Source organism: Salvelinus fontinalis, chromosome 30 (assembly GCF_029448725.1).
Source record: "Salvelinus fontinalis isolate EN_2023a chromosome 30, ASM2944872v1, whole genome shotgun sequence".
In the NCBI taxonomy this organism is placed as follows: domain Eukaryota; kingdom Metazoa; phylum Chordata; class Actinopteri; order Salmoniformes; family Salmonidae; genus Salvelinus; species Salvelinus fontinalis.
Genome location: NC_074694.1, coordinates 35,197,588 through 35,216,357, shown reverse-complemented (window position 1 = coordinate 35,216,357; position 18,770 = coordinate 35,197,588). Strand labels below are relative to the sequence as shown.

General features: G+C 40.8%; 1 protein-coding gene across 1 annotated transcript in view; it reads right to left on the bottom strand.

Moving 5' to 3' along the window:
• The window catches only part of LOC129829113 (protocadherin-15-like), a 227,364-nt gene that overhangs the window by 105,460 nt on the left and 103,134 nt on the right, over positions 1-18,770 (bottom strand). Inside the window, exons 10-12 of the mRNA XM_055890656.1 lie at positions 14,205-14,375; positions 5,791-5,899; positions 5,105-5,217 (exon numbers count right to left, since the gene is read on the bottom strand). Coding sequence (XP_055746631.1) covers positions 5,105-5,217; positions 5,791-5,899; positions 14,205-14,375 — 393 coding nt within the window. The remainder of the gene's footprint in view (positions 1-5,104; positions 5,218-5,790; positions 5,900-14,204; positions 14,376-18,770) is intronic.

Here is an 18,770-nt window from a genome sequence, read left to right as displayed (position 1 = left end):
CGAGCGGGATGACTCTGCTCCCCAATGGCTGGTTATCCATAAAGGATGGATGGAGTTGCCTACCTGTGTGCTGCATGGGAGAACTGTTCTACCAGCTTTTGTGTGTGTGTGTGTGTGTGTGTGTGTGTGTGTGTGTGTGTGTGTGTGTGTGTGTGTGTGTGTGTGTGTGTGTGTGTGTGTGTGTGTGTGTGTGTGTGTGTGTGTGTGTGTGTGTGTGTGTGTGTGTGACTTTTTGTGTCAGTATGAAAATGGAAATGATGGAGGCCTTGAGGTCACCACTGCACAGCTGGGCCTGCTGTGTGCATATGGACTATGCATGGGACAGCGAGTCGGTGGCTACACCAACTTTTTTTTTTAAAGACTGAAAAGAGGGACTGATTTTTAAATTTACACTGTTGTTGTATTGGCTATTGATATTTTGTATTTTGTCAGTAGCATTTTGTTGTGGAGCTGTACAAAAGAATACAAGTGAAAGAAAGTGCTTTTCATGCAGGCTATTGTGGCAGATGATCATTTTTTGTATCATGGATCAACGGATTACACATTGAAGTATTCCAATATCTGTTCCTAAACAAGTATAGTGTCTATTTTCAATGTATAAAACAAGGATGTTTCTTAGTGGGAGGGGGAACAATGTAATGATGACAATTGGATGTTCATCATTGATTACTAATGCCTGACCTGTGTCACGTTAACTAACTGTCTCGTGTCCAAGTCTTATCTTTCACATAGCTGATGGTCCACTCTCCGAACCCTCCAAACTGTGCGCTACTCTAATTTGCCTTTACATCAAAGTGTCTCGCATTACCATTGGAAAAGCCACTATAGTTTCAGGGTTTACGCGAGTAATGAGGAAATATCAATCACAATTTAATTATGATACAGATTATAATATTAATGAAAGCATAATTGCACTTTGACATGGACAGTATCAGTCCAAAGTTTGGACACACCTACTCATTCAAGGGAGTTTTGTTATTTTTTACTATTTTCTACATTGTAGAATAATAGTGAAGACATCATTATTGGAATCACATAGTAACCAAAAAAGTGTTAAACAAATCAAAATATATTTTAAATCTGAGATTCTTCAAGGTACCACCCTTTGCCTTCATGACAGCTTTAAACACACTTGGCATTCTCTCAACCAGCTTCACCTGGAATGCTTTTCCAACAGCTTTGAAGGAGTTCCCAGATATGCTGAGCAATTGCTGGCTGCTTATGTTTCACTCTCCGGTCCAACTCATCCCAAACCATCTCAATTGGGTTGAGGTCGGGGGATTGTGGAGGCCAGGTCATCTGATGCAGCACGCCATCATTCTCATTCTTCGTCAAAATAGCCCTTACACAGCCTGGAGGTGTGTTGAGTCATTGTCCTGTTGAAAAACAAATGATAGTCCCACTAAGCGCAAACCAGATGGGATGGTGTATCGCTGCAGAATGCTGTGGTAGCCATGCTGGTTAAGTGTGCCTTGAATTCTAAATAAATCATTGACAGTGTCACCAGCAAAGCACCATCACACCCTTCCTCCATGCTTCAGGGTGGGAACCACACATGCAGAGATCATCCGTTCGCTTACTCTGCGTCTCACAAATACACAGCAGTTGGAACCAAAAATCTCAAATTTGGACTCATCAGACCAAAGGACAGATTTCCACCAGACTAATGTCCATTGCTTGTGTTACTTGGCCCAAGGAAGTCTCTTCTTCTTATTGGTGTCCTTTAGTAGTGGTTTAATTGCAGTAATTCGACCATGAAGGCCTGATTCACGCAGTCTCCTCTAAACAGTTGATGTTGAGATGTGTCTTTTACTTGAAATCTGTGAAGCATTTATTTGGGCTTCCTTTCCTGTGGCGGTCGTCATGAGAGCCAGTTTGATCATAGTTTGGTTTTTGCAACTGCACTTGAAGAAACTTTCAAAGTTCTTGAAATGTTCCTATATGTCTTAAAGTAATGTCTCTTTGCTTATTTGAGCTGTTGTTGCCATAATTTGGACTTGGTCTTTTAAGAAATAGGGCTATCTTTTCTATACTACCTTGTCACAACACAACTGATTGGCTCAAATGCACTAAGAAGGAAAAACATTCCACAAATGAACTTTTAACAAGGCACCCCTGTTAATTGAAATTCCAGGTGACTACCTCATGAAGCTGGTTGGGAGAATGTCAAGTGTGTGCAAAGCCACCATCAATGCAAAGAGTGGCTACTTTGAAGAATCTCAAATATAAAATATATTTTGATTTGTTTAATACTTGTTTGGTTACTACGTGATTCCATATGTGTTATTTCATCATTTTGATGTCTTCACTATTATTCTACCATATAGAAAATAGTAAAAAATAAAGAAAAACCCTGGAATGAGTAGGTGTGTCCAAACTTTTGACTGGTACTGTATCATTTTCAGAACTATTTGCAATAAAATCTCCAGTTTACTGCATCAAACACCATCCTCTGCTCTGTGCCCATGTCTTGCGATGACTCAACATGGAAGCTAAAGTTTTGTGAGTAACAGCATGGTCCCCATTATCGGCTAGAGGAGTGTGTAACTGTTTAAATATGAAGAGCAACCACTTGTGTCAAAAGCACTTCATGCCTCCCTGGTAGGGGAATATCAAGTCGATTCGTCCCCCTAAGATCTGATTCTAAGACTATACTGACACCTCGTACAGAAAAAAACCCCACATGATTTCACATGAAATTTCACACGTGAAATCATGTGAATACATGTGAAGTTTCCCAAAACCAGGTTTTCACATGTTTTCAAGTGTCATTTCATATTATCACGTGTTGCTTTACATGTTGTCTGAACGTTATCACATTCATTTCACATAGATCACATGTGATTCACGTGCTTTTGGAACATGTGAAATGCACGTGTTTCTTCCGTAAGGGACCTGCGAGAAGCGATCATATCAAACGCAATGAGAAGCAAATCTAAACTTGCAAAAAAGGCAATTATTGAAATTATTATATCTTCAAAGTGTTCTTCATGGTGCAGAACCAAACACATACTCCGCAGCTTAATTGAATTACAACGGTGGGTTGGTTGACACAAAATTGGATGGTTGACTCCAAATACTCAATTAAGAGTGATTCACATGTACGTCATCATCTCTCAAACCACTCCAATAGTCAATCACATACACTTATCAGTCAAATCTAATGAAAATATGATAGTCATCATTAAAGTATATGTTTCTGTCCACCAGACCAGACAACCACAGAGACTATTCCTGTACAGTATCTGGATCATACTGTGTATCTATATTTAACACAGCCCCAGGGCAGTATAGAGTACCACAGTATGAGTCATAATACCCATAAAACCTAGTGGTCAAATAGGGAAATGGTTCCAATCGTTTTTCCATTTTAGAAACACATAAAATAAGGGCTGGGTTTCGTGTAGTCTTACTCTGGCGTGACGTTTTGATAACCTTGTAAATCTCTCTAGGACAAGGTGACTTGTATCAATATATTCACCTGTATTTTCCCCCAAAAAATGTGCTGCTAATGTGGCTATCATAAAGAACTCCAAATGCCATGATGAGACAAGACTGCCGAATCGAGGAATAGGTAAGAATCTCGGGATTAACTATCGAAAGTTAGCTAAATGTAGTAATTAATAAATTGGCTACATTTCTTTAAATGGACAATTCTGTGACCCGTCTTGTGCAAGTTTTAATTTGACACAGTACCTGTTAGCAAAGGTGTCAGCTAGAGACGACGTGCAGAAGCTTGCAGGGATTTGTAGTTTTGCATGATGTCTACTTTGATGTTAAATAGCATTTTCGAATCTGAGAGTAAATAGAGACGAATATTTTTATAAAAGTCACCTTGTCCGAGAGAGGTTTACATGGTTATCAAAACATCACTCCAGGGTAAGCCTACGTAAAACACAGCCCTTATTTTAAGTTTCTAAAATCCCCTATGGGAAGAATAATTGGTGGAAAAACGATTGGAACCATTTCCCTGTTTGACCGCAAGGTTTTATGGGTATTATGACACCTCCACTGTGGGGCTCTGTACGAGCTGTATTCGCAGCCTGGCAAGTTCCAACTCAATGAAGCCTGGAAAAAAACTTTCCCTAGTTTCCAACACACACACAGATACCTGTAGAAAGATAGCATGTGTTTTTTTTCCCTTTATAAAAAAAAAAAGAGAATGAGCTTTCTCCTCGAAAAGGATTTGCACTCTTTACAGTACCTGTCCTTGGACAGGGCAGACTATAAATGGGGTAACTGCTGAGCTGATCTCTTCCTGTGGTGGGCCACCTTTCTCACTGTTAACACAGTCATTGTGCAGGAGTCACTTCTCATTCACCCAGCCCAGTCTACCTGTCATGTGAGAGGGATCTGTCCAATATCTGGGGGGTAGCTGCCTGCTGCTGAGCTCAGGCTAGAGGGACGGAGGGAGAGGGGAGGGCACTCACTGCTCACCTTCCCCTCACCGACTCCTGAAGCAGAAAATCTGTCAAGCACGTTGCTGGTTGATACCGCTACCAATCTGGCCGTCAGCATGCAGCAGCGCGAGCATGACACCACACACACACACGGTATACACATCTAATTCAAACACTACACACTGCATGAATATTTCATTCACACCCTGCATGCAAATCTATGTCACACATGCTAGGTTGAACTGAAGCCCCCTACATATGAACACAGTGTCATATAACCCATAGCTTGCACTGGGCTCTTTCCTCTTTGATCCGGAGTCTGAGACACCTGTAGTACAGGAGTTTCCCCCTGTGCCGATAAGGGAGCTTTATCTATATAAGCTCATGTCCATACTCCCCCCTCGGAGTGTGAGGATCCTTGTAGCATGCAGAATGTTCCTAACGGATCACCGCACTCTGGAGTTTAAAGCAACAAGCCTCGTCGGCAGTTGTGTGTGTGATACCTGACTCACCCTGATGGGTTTTTTAGCACCGCTCACTGCCTAACCCACACACACACACACACACACACACACACCATCCCCAGTCTCTGCCTCTCTCTCTAGCTGTGAATTATTGGATCATTTTCCCTCTTATTCAGAATAAAACACCATGATCTCGTCACGAAGACAGCATGCCGGGCTACAGAGCTTCATTCTGATTACCTTGATTACCAAGTCAAATCTTTGACACAGGTCCCTGTTGAGCGGTTTGAGGAGCTTCAGCTTGGCAGTGGTTCGGTTCAGAGAGAAGAAGTCGGCGTACTTCTCCGGCTTACCTAAACAGGGGACAGGGATATAATTGACCGTCACGTTGAAGGTCAGGGGAGAAGTTGGAGGCTTTATGAAAGTAAGTACCTCTATATTTCACAATTTTTGCTATGCCCCTTACATTACACGAATGTGAATGTAATTCGAATGAAAAGTCTTGAAAAGACTCATAACCTTTAGATATAATTTCATATTGTCAATGTATGTCAGAAAATAGAAAAATATCAGGCATCTCCTTACTGGCCTCCCAGAGAGCCGGGGAGCGAGATGGGAGCGTTGCACAGCAGCATAGTTCCCTACAGCCCTGCACTGTCAGTTCTCATCTCAGCTCTCCACAGGTGGCCCCCTGCTCCCCTTCGCCAGAAACGCATCCCATCCTCACCCGCCTCCTTCTCGTCCCTCCATTGCATACTCTCTCCCTCCCTGCCACCATCACCAGCCTTTCGGTTACAGCTGCACTGCCGAGCCCCCACAACCACCACTCCTTACACTGGAGATAGCTATCCCCTCTGCATGACCAGGCATGGGAGCGGTACAGTGGTGACGGAATATAGATGACAGCAGTGTTGACAGGTATCTACCAATGAGGATGGAGTAGAGGATTCCTGGCCTCTCAGAGGGAGGCTGGATGTTCCTGTCCTGGTCCACGGCCTGAATGATGGGCGTCACGTTGACAGGGTTCACTTTGCTCTGAAAGGAAAGAGTAATGGTTAGTTCTATCTGTCAGTCAATACTCAGAAATGAGCCATTTACACAGTGTGGGATGTGGGGGCTTCCGTACGTAATGGGATAAAAGACTAGTGAAAAGAAAAGTTGGAGAATTAATGCATGGTGTGCAATCTTCATCAATTAGTTACCTTTTGGTTTCACAGCAGCGACAGCAACATAATTACAGTGTTTCAGTTGTACCTTTAAACATCATGGTCAAAGCAGAAATTATGTAGATTGTGCTGACTTGTTTTGCAGTAAAAGGTCTATTCATAAAACAGTGAAAACTCATAAACTGGATGATGCGAGGAAGGAAATTATTATATATAATGTGGACCTCTTTATCACAGCACCCGTCACAAGAAGCAATAAACTGCAGACATTTGTTTCCTCCTGAAGCAACATTTATTTTAGTCATTTAAGAGGTTGAAACCACAAGAGAGAGAGTTGGGAGAGACCGAGAGAGAGAGAGAGAGAGACGGCTGAGGAGAGGGAGAGAGATTGAGAGTTTGCAAGAGAGAGAGAGGGTGTTTGCGAGAGAGAGACTCCAGAGAGAGAGAGAGAGAGAACAGGAAGAGAGAAATAACGATATGGAGAGAGTAACTGGTCCTTCACTCCAAGTTTCCCCAGCCTAGGGGGAGGAGTGAATTGTCTACTCCCTGTCAGCTCTAGGCATAGATGTGCAGAAGCACAAGCACCACGCCGGCCTAGTCTCAGTCCCAGTAAATAAGCAGCTCATTTATAATTCAACTCTACTCAGAGAAACCAAGTGAAAATGCTAAAAGTGAAGATGTTAGCTGCCTGGATGCCTCTGCAATAAGGCTCCGGGATAATGTGTGTGTGCCTGTGTGTGTGCGCGCCTGTGTGTCAGCATTAGCCGTACAGAGACCCCATTGCGTAATTGTGATCCCTGTGTGCCGGGAAGAAGTCTCGAGCAGCTGCTGTAAACACATACACAGGTAGGACCATATGCTCTGGGGGCTGGTTGGCAGGAAACTGCAATTTGTGACAAACATTGCCGACAAATCTGTGACGAGCTGGAGGAGTAGACGCTGTTTGTATGAAAAGTAATTACAGACAGACAGGTCTCTGGTAGAGTATCGAGATAACAAGGAGGCAAGACATTCATACCAGCAAACGTAATATAGTCACCTGGAATAAAGCATTGGATTTAAAAGTCAAGCTCTGCATCTCCAAAAGGAACTAAAGCCTTTTCCTCCTATCACTGTTACCCATTGTCCTTGATCATCATGCTTCACACAGCCCTATGTGTAGTCATTAAGTAGCGGTGAACATGGTCTCCTCTCTGCTCTGTACATCTCCAGCCCGGCTCATCATGGACCGCTGGTAACAGTCTGAGCATGGACCTTTGGCAATGATTTATCTCTGTGGGGCCCATTGTAATCTCAGCACCTGCAATTACAATGGCTCCAGTATGACTGCAGTAAATCTAATGACTGTGGGGCCCTCTCCTCGGTGGACAGACAAGCTATGATGATACTCCCTAAGTCAGCCCTTAGTCACTAGCAGTATGATAAGGAACTACCCCAGCTGGCAAATAACGTTCCGAGAACCATATGTTTCTTAGAGCTTGGTGAGAGCTTGGTTGTACTTTGGTTATTTTGCATACAACCGTCCCAAAAATGTCTGAGAATGGTGCAGGCTAGTTGCTTGGCTTTGAAACATTCTTAGAACATTTAAGGAACTCAACCAAAAATACTTTTGTTGGGTATTTAATTAATTTAACAGAACGTTTCCTAAAAGTTCAAACCTTGGGAATGTTGTGAAATAGTTCAGAGAACGTTAAGAAACAACGTTCTCCTGTGGGAATTTCAGTACTTCAGCACAGGGCTGGGCAGTATACTGTATTTTACTGTACCGCTATTAATGCAAGAACTGGTTTGGGTGTTTACTTTACCTTCTATAACTGTATTTCAATGTCTGGTTTGTTAAATTTGATACGCTGTTCTGCCATGTGTAGCTCATGCTACTTGAGTCATCTCTCTCCTCTCCCTCTCTCTCTCTCTTCATGCCGCTTTCCACACAGACCAAGCCCTGGCCCCTGTCACTCAAGGAGCACAGTTGTTGTTGCTTGACCATGAGACCACCTGCAGTCAATCTGCATGGTCAATGCAGCACATACAACATGATGCTGATGATAAGCTTCTTAATATACACTGAGTGTACAAAACATAAGAAAGACCATCCTAATATTGAGTTGCACCCCCCTTTGCCCTCAGAACAGCTTCAATTCATCGGGGTATGGACATTATATGGTGTCGAAAGTGTTCCACAGGGATGCCGGCCCATGTAGACTCCAATGCTTCCCACAGCTATGTCAAGTTGTCTGGATGTCCTTTGGGTGTTGAACCGTTCTTGATACACACGGAGAACTGTTGAGTGTGAAAAACCCAGAAGCATTGCAGTTCTTGACACACTCAAACCGATGCGCCTGGCACCTACTACCATACCCCATTCAAAAGGTACTTCAATATTTTGTCTTGACCATTTACCCTCTGAATGGTACACATAGACAATCCCATGTCTCAATTGTCTCAAGGCTTAAAAATCCTTCTTTAACCTGTCTCCTCCCCTTCATCTACACGGATTGAAGTGGATTTAACAAGTGACATCAATAAGGGTTCATAGCTTTCATCTGGATTTACCTGGTCAGTCTATGTCATGGAAAGAGCAGGTGTTCCTAATGTTTTGTATACTCAGTGTAAATCCACAAGTGTTCTATAATTACACTATTCGTTTGTGTATCTTACTCTCTGCAAACAGTTAGTCTTTTCTTAGCAAAACCGCTAATGCTAATCGCTAGTTAGCTGGCTAGCTAGATAATAAATGCACTGAGTCAGAGCAAACGTAGCTATCCTAATACAGCTTGATACCAGTGATGGTGTAGGCCCAAATCAGCATGTTGTTTGTGCAACAGTTTCTTCTAAATCAAAGAGGAATAGGTGAAGCATGAATAAATTAGCTACATCAAGTAGCTAAGAGTGAAAACATTTAACGTAGCCAAAGATTATAGGGTCCCCTAGGAAACCACGACCAACAGTTTGATTCCTTCCCTGTCACAATAACTCCTCCCTGGCATTTTCATTGGTTATCATGTCAAACCACACTGCATTCATAGTGCCCACTATTATAATCTACTATATAATTACAACATTGCTGCTACGCTGTTTTTCATAGTCACGTCACCCCTACCTTCATGTACAAATTACCTCGACCAACCTGTAATCCCGCACATTGACTTGGTCGGTACACCCTGTACATAGACTCGTTATTGTTATTTTATTGTGTTACTTTTCATAATTTTTGACTTTCGTTTATTTGGTAAATATTTTCTTAACTTTCTTGAACTGCACTGTTGGTTAATTAAAGGCTTGTAAGTAAGCATTTCATGGTAAGGTCTACACATGTTGTATTGGTCGCATGTGACAAATTAAGTTTTTGTGTTAATTCTTCAATCAAGTTGAATTTTGGTTGGAATTGAGTTGATTCAAGGCAAGGGAGTATAATTTTGATGATGCGTGATACTTAATTTAGAAGCCTGTATTAAAAAAGTAGAATGTCTACTCTAGGTCTGTCCTTTTCTTTAAATGGGACTGCAGCAGGCAGAAAATGATATTTGTGTCCGACTGACTATACACTAAGAAATGAGAGTCCCTCAATGGTTCTTTGGGAAGAGTGGTGGTTATTTGTGGAACTATACTGACCCAAAGAACCATTGAGCCCTTCAATGGTTCTTTACAGGTCAAAAATATTTCCTATTTTAGTGATAATTAAAATGTAGGGGGTGGTGGCTCATTAGAATATTTTGGGGTGTGGTTTGTTCACAGCTCTTTTTGTACAACCGTGAGTGAGAGTGTCATTCCAGTTTATCTTATCTGTTGTGTTAAGCAATATTATCAATATTACTATGGCCAGTGACAGTGTCTTGTATTGAGAAAGCTTGATTATGTCAGTAGTTCTCAATTCTCTCAGGGATCCCTAGCCATTCCAGAGCTAGCAAAACCTAATTAAATGTATCTAAATAATTATCTAAATAATTTTAACAATATAGCTAATAAACCCAAATAGAAATATATATGGTTCTACAAAGAACATTTGAGATTGAGAATGGTTCTTTATAGAACCATTCTCCATAAAGGTTCCATAAAGAACCGTAAAAAATGGTTCAATATAGCTCCTATATAGAACCTTAGGAAAGGGTTCTTTATAGCACCATGACAGTTCCATTTAGAACCTGATGAGCATGGTTCTTTATAGAACCTTCAAAAAAAGGTTCCATATAGCACCAAAAAGGGTTATGCTATGGTTACAAGCTAAATAACCCGTTATATAGAACCCTTGTAATAAAAATGTATATTTCATGTGACTGAGATACACAACTAGGCATGATGTCAAATGAATGTGTTTACTTTGATCTGAACGACAACGTAACGACAACTCCTCGGCAGACCGGACAGAGTCCTCCGCTCCGTGGTCCATAATCAACGATTGAATGAACGTTAGCTGGCCGATTTAAAGGCTGAACTAGAGGAAGATTGGCTTTTGGAGGGATCGGTTGAAGCACGGGATGATTTTGTTCGTGTAATTAACCGAGGATGGATTCTCTGGAGGGGTGTGATCTGTGATGGCGTAACGAACGAATAGCAGCCCTGTGCTCACTACTCTACTCCCACTCAACCACAGGAGGACACGCCAAAAGACTGCTCTACTCTACTCTGATGAACCCAACCTTCCAATTAAACAGCTTCCAGACTCCTTTATGATACATGGTGAACACTGAAATAACTTCCATCAAAAGACTGTATCTGGCATATTTTGACAGATTTGCATTTCAGCACCTGTGTTCAAAAACGGCTAATTACCCATGGTGAGGCACAGTTTAGCAAAACAAATGACTTACATTATAGATGTGAATGACTTGTCTGTTCACGTCTTTATTATTACCTACATCTTATTCCAGCTTTACATTTCAGCCCTGGAATAAATGAGCCAGTGAATGAATATATTACATGCAGCCGACTTTCCTTTCCATTTTATACACACCAGTCACAAACAAAACAATTACGCTCCACTCAACACTGGGGTACAACACTTTCAAAGCCTCCTGTTGTAATTGTCAGACACCAGCAGTAGCTTACCCACTGTTCCCTCAGTGCTATTTCTAATCTGATATCTCGGCTCTGATGGTATGTTAGATTCTACCAACACTAGCTACAGAGGATGTCCAGAGTGCTGCTGTGTATGGATGGGGGAGCAAAATGGTAGAATTCACAGAGGACACAGCATTGGAGAGCCACTTCAGCCTTACTAGGGATGCTATTACTGCTCCGGAGAGACTAGCTCTCTGCTATGGAGGGATATAAAAAGGCAGAGTGATCAGCTTGTCTTGGGGAAAGTACCTCCACTACCAGTGGAGGCTGGTGGGAGGAGTCATAGCAGGACGGGTAATTGTAATGGCTGGAATGGAATAAAAGGAACGGTATCAAATACATCAAACATATGGAAACCACATTTGACTCCGTTCCATTCATTCCATTACAATGAGCCCGTCCTCCTATATAGCTCCTCCCACCAGCCTTCACTCCTACACTCTCCTATCCTCTATTTCTGAGCATTCTCCCTGGGACAAGAGGGCCGGCCCATGGCTCCTGCTCCCCAGAATGTCTCAGTGTGTCCCGGATCCTTGGCTGAGATACTGTCTTTCAAACTAAGTGAGATGCTTGTGTGAAGCAGAAGCGTAACTTTGTGACAAACAGCTAAAGGAGTTTTTACAATCTGGCCTATCAGCTGTTTCGCTATCTCTCCATCCTCCTCTCCAATCACAAGCTTAGTTTTACTTGAGTGGTACTGAGAAGAAATAAATAAGTTGAAGCCTTATTTAAATGTTTCATCAAGCACCGACAGAGGAGATATGAGAGGCACATTTAGGAGATAGCAGTTGAGCTCCCTGACACAATTGAGAGGACGTCTGAGAGAGACAAGAGGAATATAACAGGACTTCATCACTACACGTGTGAATCTGAACTAGTCTCCTGAGTGATGGGATTGATGGGGATGGCATCCTTGGAAGGATGAGGATGAGGTGGGGGTGTTTTGAAGACCTGATACGAGGTTATGTTGGCATTGCCACTGCATAAATAATCAGAATCAGGGCCCCTCACATAATGTCACCTCTCACAGCACTCGTAAAACATGTCCTTGAGTGCGTTCTAGCTGGCGTAAAGTCCAGCCCCCAGCCACTCAAAACAGTGGCGTAAACGTAAGGCTCCTGTTACCTGGTTCTGTCATTTGGCTGCAGAGTGTTGAAGGATCTCAACGTAAGCAAATTCTGTTTTCGTAAACTGTAATTAAATAGTACAAATATTTAGCTTCTATGTGGTTAATGGTGTGTGTATATAGATTGTGTATATTCTTGTCTCCCATATGAATCTTCTCTTTTTTCCCTTTTTCCCTGTATTTATTTATCTGTGTGTGTGTGTGTGTGTGTGTGTGTGTGTGTATGTATGTATCTGTGTGTATTTATCTGTGTGTGTGTGTGTATGTATTTATCTGTGTGTATTTATCTGTGTGTGTGTGTGTGTGTGTGTGTGTGTGTGTGTGTGTGTGTGTGTGTGTGTGTGTGTGTGTGTGTGTGTGTGTGTGTGTGTGTGTGTATATATGGTGTGTATGTCTATATATATATATATATATATACACAGTGTGTATGTATGTATGTATGTATGTATGTATGTATGTATGTATGTATGTATGTATGTATGTACAGTGTGTATGTATGTATGCTATGCACAATGCAGACAACACTGGAAGAATAATTTTTATTTAATTACCATAGTGAGTTATTGTAATGTTTGTTTATGTGTCAATTAATCCCATAAGGGATGGGTTGCCAATTGACGATTTGACACAAAAAATGTATTTCATTCATTCATTCCGGTGAGGCTCTTGGTGTACCACTGCCGTCTCAAGGTCATAGTTTGACCTGTAACTCTATCTTTCTTAGGATGTTGCCTAATGTTTATAAAAAATGTTGCTTGATAGTATCAATGAAATGGACCAACAATAGCATTGGCCTGTATTGCAGTACTACTCAAGGGCTTTGTTTTTGTGCAGTCTGGGATTCAATCGTCGGGTGTTTTCAAGTCATGAGTGATAAAAACTAGACTTTTCTAGATTCATTTAAGGCAATTTAATGGGGTTGCCTGGAAAAAGCAATTGTCCTTGTTTCTGTGCGTATCCATTTTACATTTGGATTAGTAATACTTTAAAGGAATCACTGATTCTACTCAAGGTAAGAGCCCAACGTGTAAAACTAAAGCCCAACGTGTAAAACTAATTACCTGTGAATTATCTGTCTTGTAATTATAGCATTTCCATGCTTCCATGACTCAGCCATTTACTTCTGGTAGACTTTGATCAAGAGAGACTGCCTACCTAGATCAGTGAACACAAATCAATGGAACTGACAAGGAGATATGTTGATAATCATTCTACATGAGAAAACACGTGTCACGCTGTTTGGAGTTTAAATCTAATCTAGTCAAAAATACTTCCATACACAGTACCCCTGACAAGTCAACATGATTCCTCCAATCATAAGAAGTGTCTGTCATCTGTATAGAACGCTACAATGCATTCACAATAGCAAACCACTACTGCCATTGCGAAAGACTAATCTAACGCTGGGTTGGGGAAGTTCTGTTGGATGGGGGTCAAAGGAGAAATGTTTGTCTTGTTCGGTCCTGTCACTTGTTTCTTTGTCCATGTGTACCTGTCTTACCAATAACAATAAAAAAGATGGGATCACGAAAAATACAAAAACAATAGCACACCAGTGGACGCTAATGTTCATTCTCATCATTTCATTCTCATCATTTGAACTTGCATCATCATGATGATTATCCATGAACAACACATGAAATATATCACTGCCCATAAATCTAGCATAAATCTATCGCTATCATAAATCAAATAGCCCTGCGTATTCAAAGCCATAATCTTGGAAATTAGCTTAAAAGCAGAGGAAATCACACTGAGCCTCGTGTTTAATATTTATATGAGCGCACCCATGCTGCTGACATAAATGGCTCCTGAGGCTGACATGCAAACAGAGGCCCAGAGAAGCCAAGCTGTCTCTCAGCTACCTCTCTCCCCAGCGCTGAGAGGAGTGAGCTGACTCTCAAGCAGCCCTGTTTGAATAGAGGGACATGTCAAATGTTTCTACTCAGCAGGGGTTCTAGAGCTGGGGCTGGTCTGCAGTAAGACTTACTGGGTCAGTGAGCTCCAGGATGTGGGCCCGGTAGGTGAGGGGGCTGCAGTCACGCGTGTTGTCGACCAGGGAACAGGGCAGGAACATAGGCCCCAGGTCATCCCCATCCAACACGTCTACGGTCAGGGTGGTGGTGGCGGTGCGTCGTTCGTTGGGGTACGGGGCGCGGTCCTACAGGGGGAGATTATTATTTACAAAATTGTATTTATCCTTTATTTAACCACATTGAGATTGAAATCCATTTTCCAAGCCCTGGTCCAGAAAGCTGCATATATATAGTTTCACATGAAACACAACCAGGAGTGTAGTGCCGCTGGAAAGCGAGTGCCGAGGAGCGGCTCACTTTTTTCAATTTGAGAATGCACGGAGCTGGTAAAACTATTTCTGGAAAATGTATTTGGATACATTTGAAATAAATGATATTTATTTACCACTAAAATTTCATGAAAAACAATAGGTTGACAAACCAAATAAATATGTACAGCAGCCTAGAGGTAGGTAAATGAAGATTTCTTCCCTGTCTTCTTCCTGGCAGTGGTGAGAATGATGAAGAACTATAGGCGTGCATGCACTGAGGAGGCCATTCGGAGGCTTGACCACTTTGGCCAATCAGAACGTTGAATAAAAATCTAAATTCACTGTGTGTCTGCCTTGACGTTCATAAAACTCCACGGACCCTCTCTTGCGAAGTGGAACCCAGAACGATATGTGCCCACTTAGTTATGGCAACATTGTTCCGCCGAGGACACCCAAACCAGAGTGGCCACCGCAAAGCCCAGGAGCCTGCCCCTCTCTGGAAGTTGCTGTAGCCCTGCTTGGGATATTCAGCCTACACTGGCTATTTGTTGAGACACAGGGCCTGTTTTAGCTTGGTATGTCGGGGTGAGCAATTGGAAATGTGAATTGGAGGAAGTTGGAAGTAATAATGCATTTAGGTTATAGTTTATTGAGATGCATAAATACACCACATCAAAAGCATGATTTTATAGCTGTTTTAAAATTAATTTCCTACAATTCTATGCAGTAATTATTTATGTTCACTACTTGGTCAATTGATTTGATGGCATGTTTAATCTATGCAAATAAATTATATGAATTGATAGTTCACCTTTTATTCTGTAATAGGGTATATTGTAGCCATGTGTCAAGCTAATCAAATCAAAGTATATTTATGATACAGCGTGTAAGCTACACAATACAATGAAATGCCTACAAATAAACCTTTCCTAGCAATCTATATGTATTTGTATTTATATTAAGCTATAGTCTACAAATGGCTATACCACAGTCTTAGGCCTATTAGGCTATCCTTCAGCACCACAAGTTGGTTCAACATCTTTAACATCATTCTGCGATCCTGGCGCTGTCCTTTCAGCACCACGAAGGGCGCTTCAATCGCTTGAAATGACATCTCATCCATACTGATCACTTATTATTACAAATAGAAGATTATCACTTCTCACAATGGTGTTTGTTTAGTAAAGTTAGATCAAACCTGAATCAAATGTCTCACAGGATCACATAATGATGAATTAGCATTTAACATAACCAAATATAATTGTATAGTAGGCCTATAACGTTACTGTCACACCAAAAACACCTCATCGCTAATGAGATTTTAAGATGGTTAGCTGAAGTTGAAAGGTCACATTTTTTCCCTAATGTGCCAAAACTGTGTGTGCCACTAGGCAGAGTATATGGTTTGATTGAAACAAAATACAAGAAAGGCTAATTGTCTTGAATGACAAACTATCTAAATATTCCCATGAAATTCCCATTATCATTCACGATTGACAGTGATGGCCTATTTTCAAATTAGGTAGCCTATACCTAACTTGGTGTTTGAGGGTATTACAAATTCAAAAATGTATGGAGACAATATCTGTAGGCATAGGCAGACATTGCAATTGGAGGATGCATTTTATGCATATTTTATATTCTATAATTGACTGATCTAAAAGAATAGCAGTACACCACTCGACACAACACAACATAAAACAACCATGAATGGAAGTTAAAACAGTGCAAAGTGCATCAGAGAACTTAGATTGCAAGCTTTTAAACCTGATCTTTTATGGTCAACAGCCCTCCTATCTGGCATGTAAAATCATCAATGAGAATAAAATGATCTTGTTTTAAGTCCTTTTGCGAAGTACTCCTAGATGGGGGCAGCAATCCTAAAAGCCCTCTTACCAAACTCTGTTCTTGTGTTCGGAACAGTTCTGTGATCTCAGACGGTAATGTCCATGACTCTGTAGGGTGAGTAAAGTGCTTAAATATATTGGCAGCTGCCCTAAAATTGACTTATAGACAAACATGTAGGCCTACTGTACCAATGAGCCTGTCGCCTTACAGTTAAGGATGGCCATCCTGCTAACTGATATAAGGTACAGTGATGTGTAAGAGCTTTTGGGTTGGTTACAAATCTTAAAGCAGTGTGGTAAAGTATATCTAGTGTGTGCAGGGTAAGACCCCAGGGCATTCGTGTACAGAATATCACCACAGTCCAACAACGGCAAAAAGAGTTGCTGCAACAAGGTCTTTTCTAGCTTGAAATGAAAAACAAGACTTGTTTCTAAAGAAAAATGGCAGCTTTAAGTTTAGGCTTTTTAGTGAGCTGTTGAACGTGGAGCTTAAAAAGACAGCGTTTCATCGATGTGAAATCCCAAGTATTTGTATGATGACGCCACCTCTCTTGGCATGTTTTGCAAAGGGACTCTCTGAGGCAGAGTAGAGGATTGCTTTGTTGTTCTTGAGAATACCATTAGTTTGCTTTTCTGTGAATTTATGACCAATTTGAGCTGAAAGAGGTTATGTTGGACAACATTAAACGCTTTCTGCAATTTGAGAAATGCCACATCTAGTGTGGGAGCCGTGCTATAGATGATGGTTTCATTTGCATATAGATGACAGGGGTGGATATTATTAACTGAGAATTTAAAGCAGGGTAGGCAACTAGATTCAGCCACGGGATGATTTTTGTCGGAGCAGATGGTTGGAGGGGCGGATCATAATTATAATAATTTGTACGCTGCAAATCGACCACAACTAACGACACAAAAAGAGATTGTATTTGAAAATAACAATAATTTCACATTGATACACATATCTATTATTTTATGTGTGGGAATACTTGAGATCATATTTCCTAAATGAAACACATTTTTCGCTGAATTCCTGGTGATTTAACAATTACTATTATTATATATATATCTCTTTACAAAAATCTTAAGGGGGCCAGAATAAATCACTCGCGGGCCAGTTTTGGATGTTGCCAACCAATGATTTGAAGTATATTTTTGTCTGTCTACCTTTCTTCCGCAGCTGGGTTGTTCCACAAAATGAGTGCCTGTTGCATCCCTTTGATATTTTAAGTACAAATTGTGCATTTTAAAAGCCTGCTATATCAGATGAAGTGCCCTTTAATATAGACCACATGGAAAATTCTATAAATTAGATTTTTCATAGCAATAAAGCTCAACATTTTGACATGTTCCTCTGTGCATCCTCTGTGACTTCTAAGAAGATTGGAACCCATTACCACAACATTTCTCCAAGTTTTCACCAACATTGTAAAGACCAAGATAGTTATTTTGTTACTTTTACAAAGTCCTTTCTGAAGATTATCATTTATTTAATGTGATTAGAGATTCATTTTAAGGTCAACCTTGGTACCTGAGCTGAATTCCATTTTAATATGGTGACACCTTTTTTAAATAATACTTTTTTGAAAGAAATATTGAACATCTAATAGTCAAATCATAGGTGAGCTGTTTCTACTCCTTTTAGGCTTTGTCTGGTGTTTTGTGCTGGAAAACTGAGCGGGTCGGCATAACACGTCAACAATGTTACCCATACTGTAGCTAGACAGGCTAGAAATGTTTTAGAAATACACAAGGGGATTGTCACAAGGGGATTTATGGCTTATTTACGCTGAAAACGTCCACCCTGTTACGGTCAACCCTGTTACTTTATTTGGCACATAATAGGCATTTACTATAGTCATTTTGTTTTTACTTAATAACCTCCTGAGATGGGAAAACATGTTTTCTATTAAGTTGAACATGTGTTCTTTATGACTGAATGTTAAAATTAGAGGAAATAAATATAATCATAAAAATTAAATAATTTTATTGCTAGTGGCCAGTCCTCAAAAAGGGTTTTCGTTTTTGAAATACCTCTACCCGAGGTAAAACAAAACCACAACCATGTTTTTCACATCTCTAATATCTCCCATTCATGAAATGGATGATTGTGTAAAAATATTTTACTGCAAAAGTGGTTAAATTGATAGATATTGTGACACCCCCAGTGCAGAATAATGTCTGGCTGGAGGGGGGAGTAGCCACAAAAACTAATGTAACACAAAATTTCAAGCTCTGATATTGCTAAAATTAAGTAGTCAGTTGTCTACACTACATACAAAAACAAACAGCATTAGGATATCTAAATGCATCTTGAAAATATAGACCTGTAAACACTGAGATAGAATAGGCAGAAATATCAACTATGAATATTTATGATAAATGCTTTTTTGCTGTGGCTATTGTAATCTAATCGGCTCTG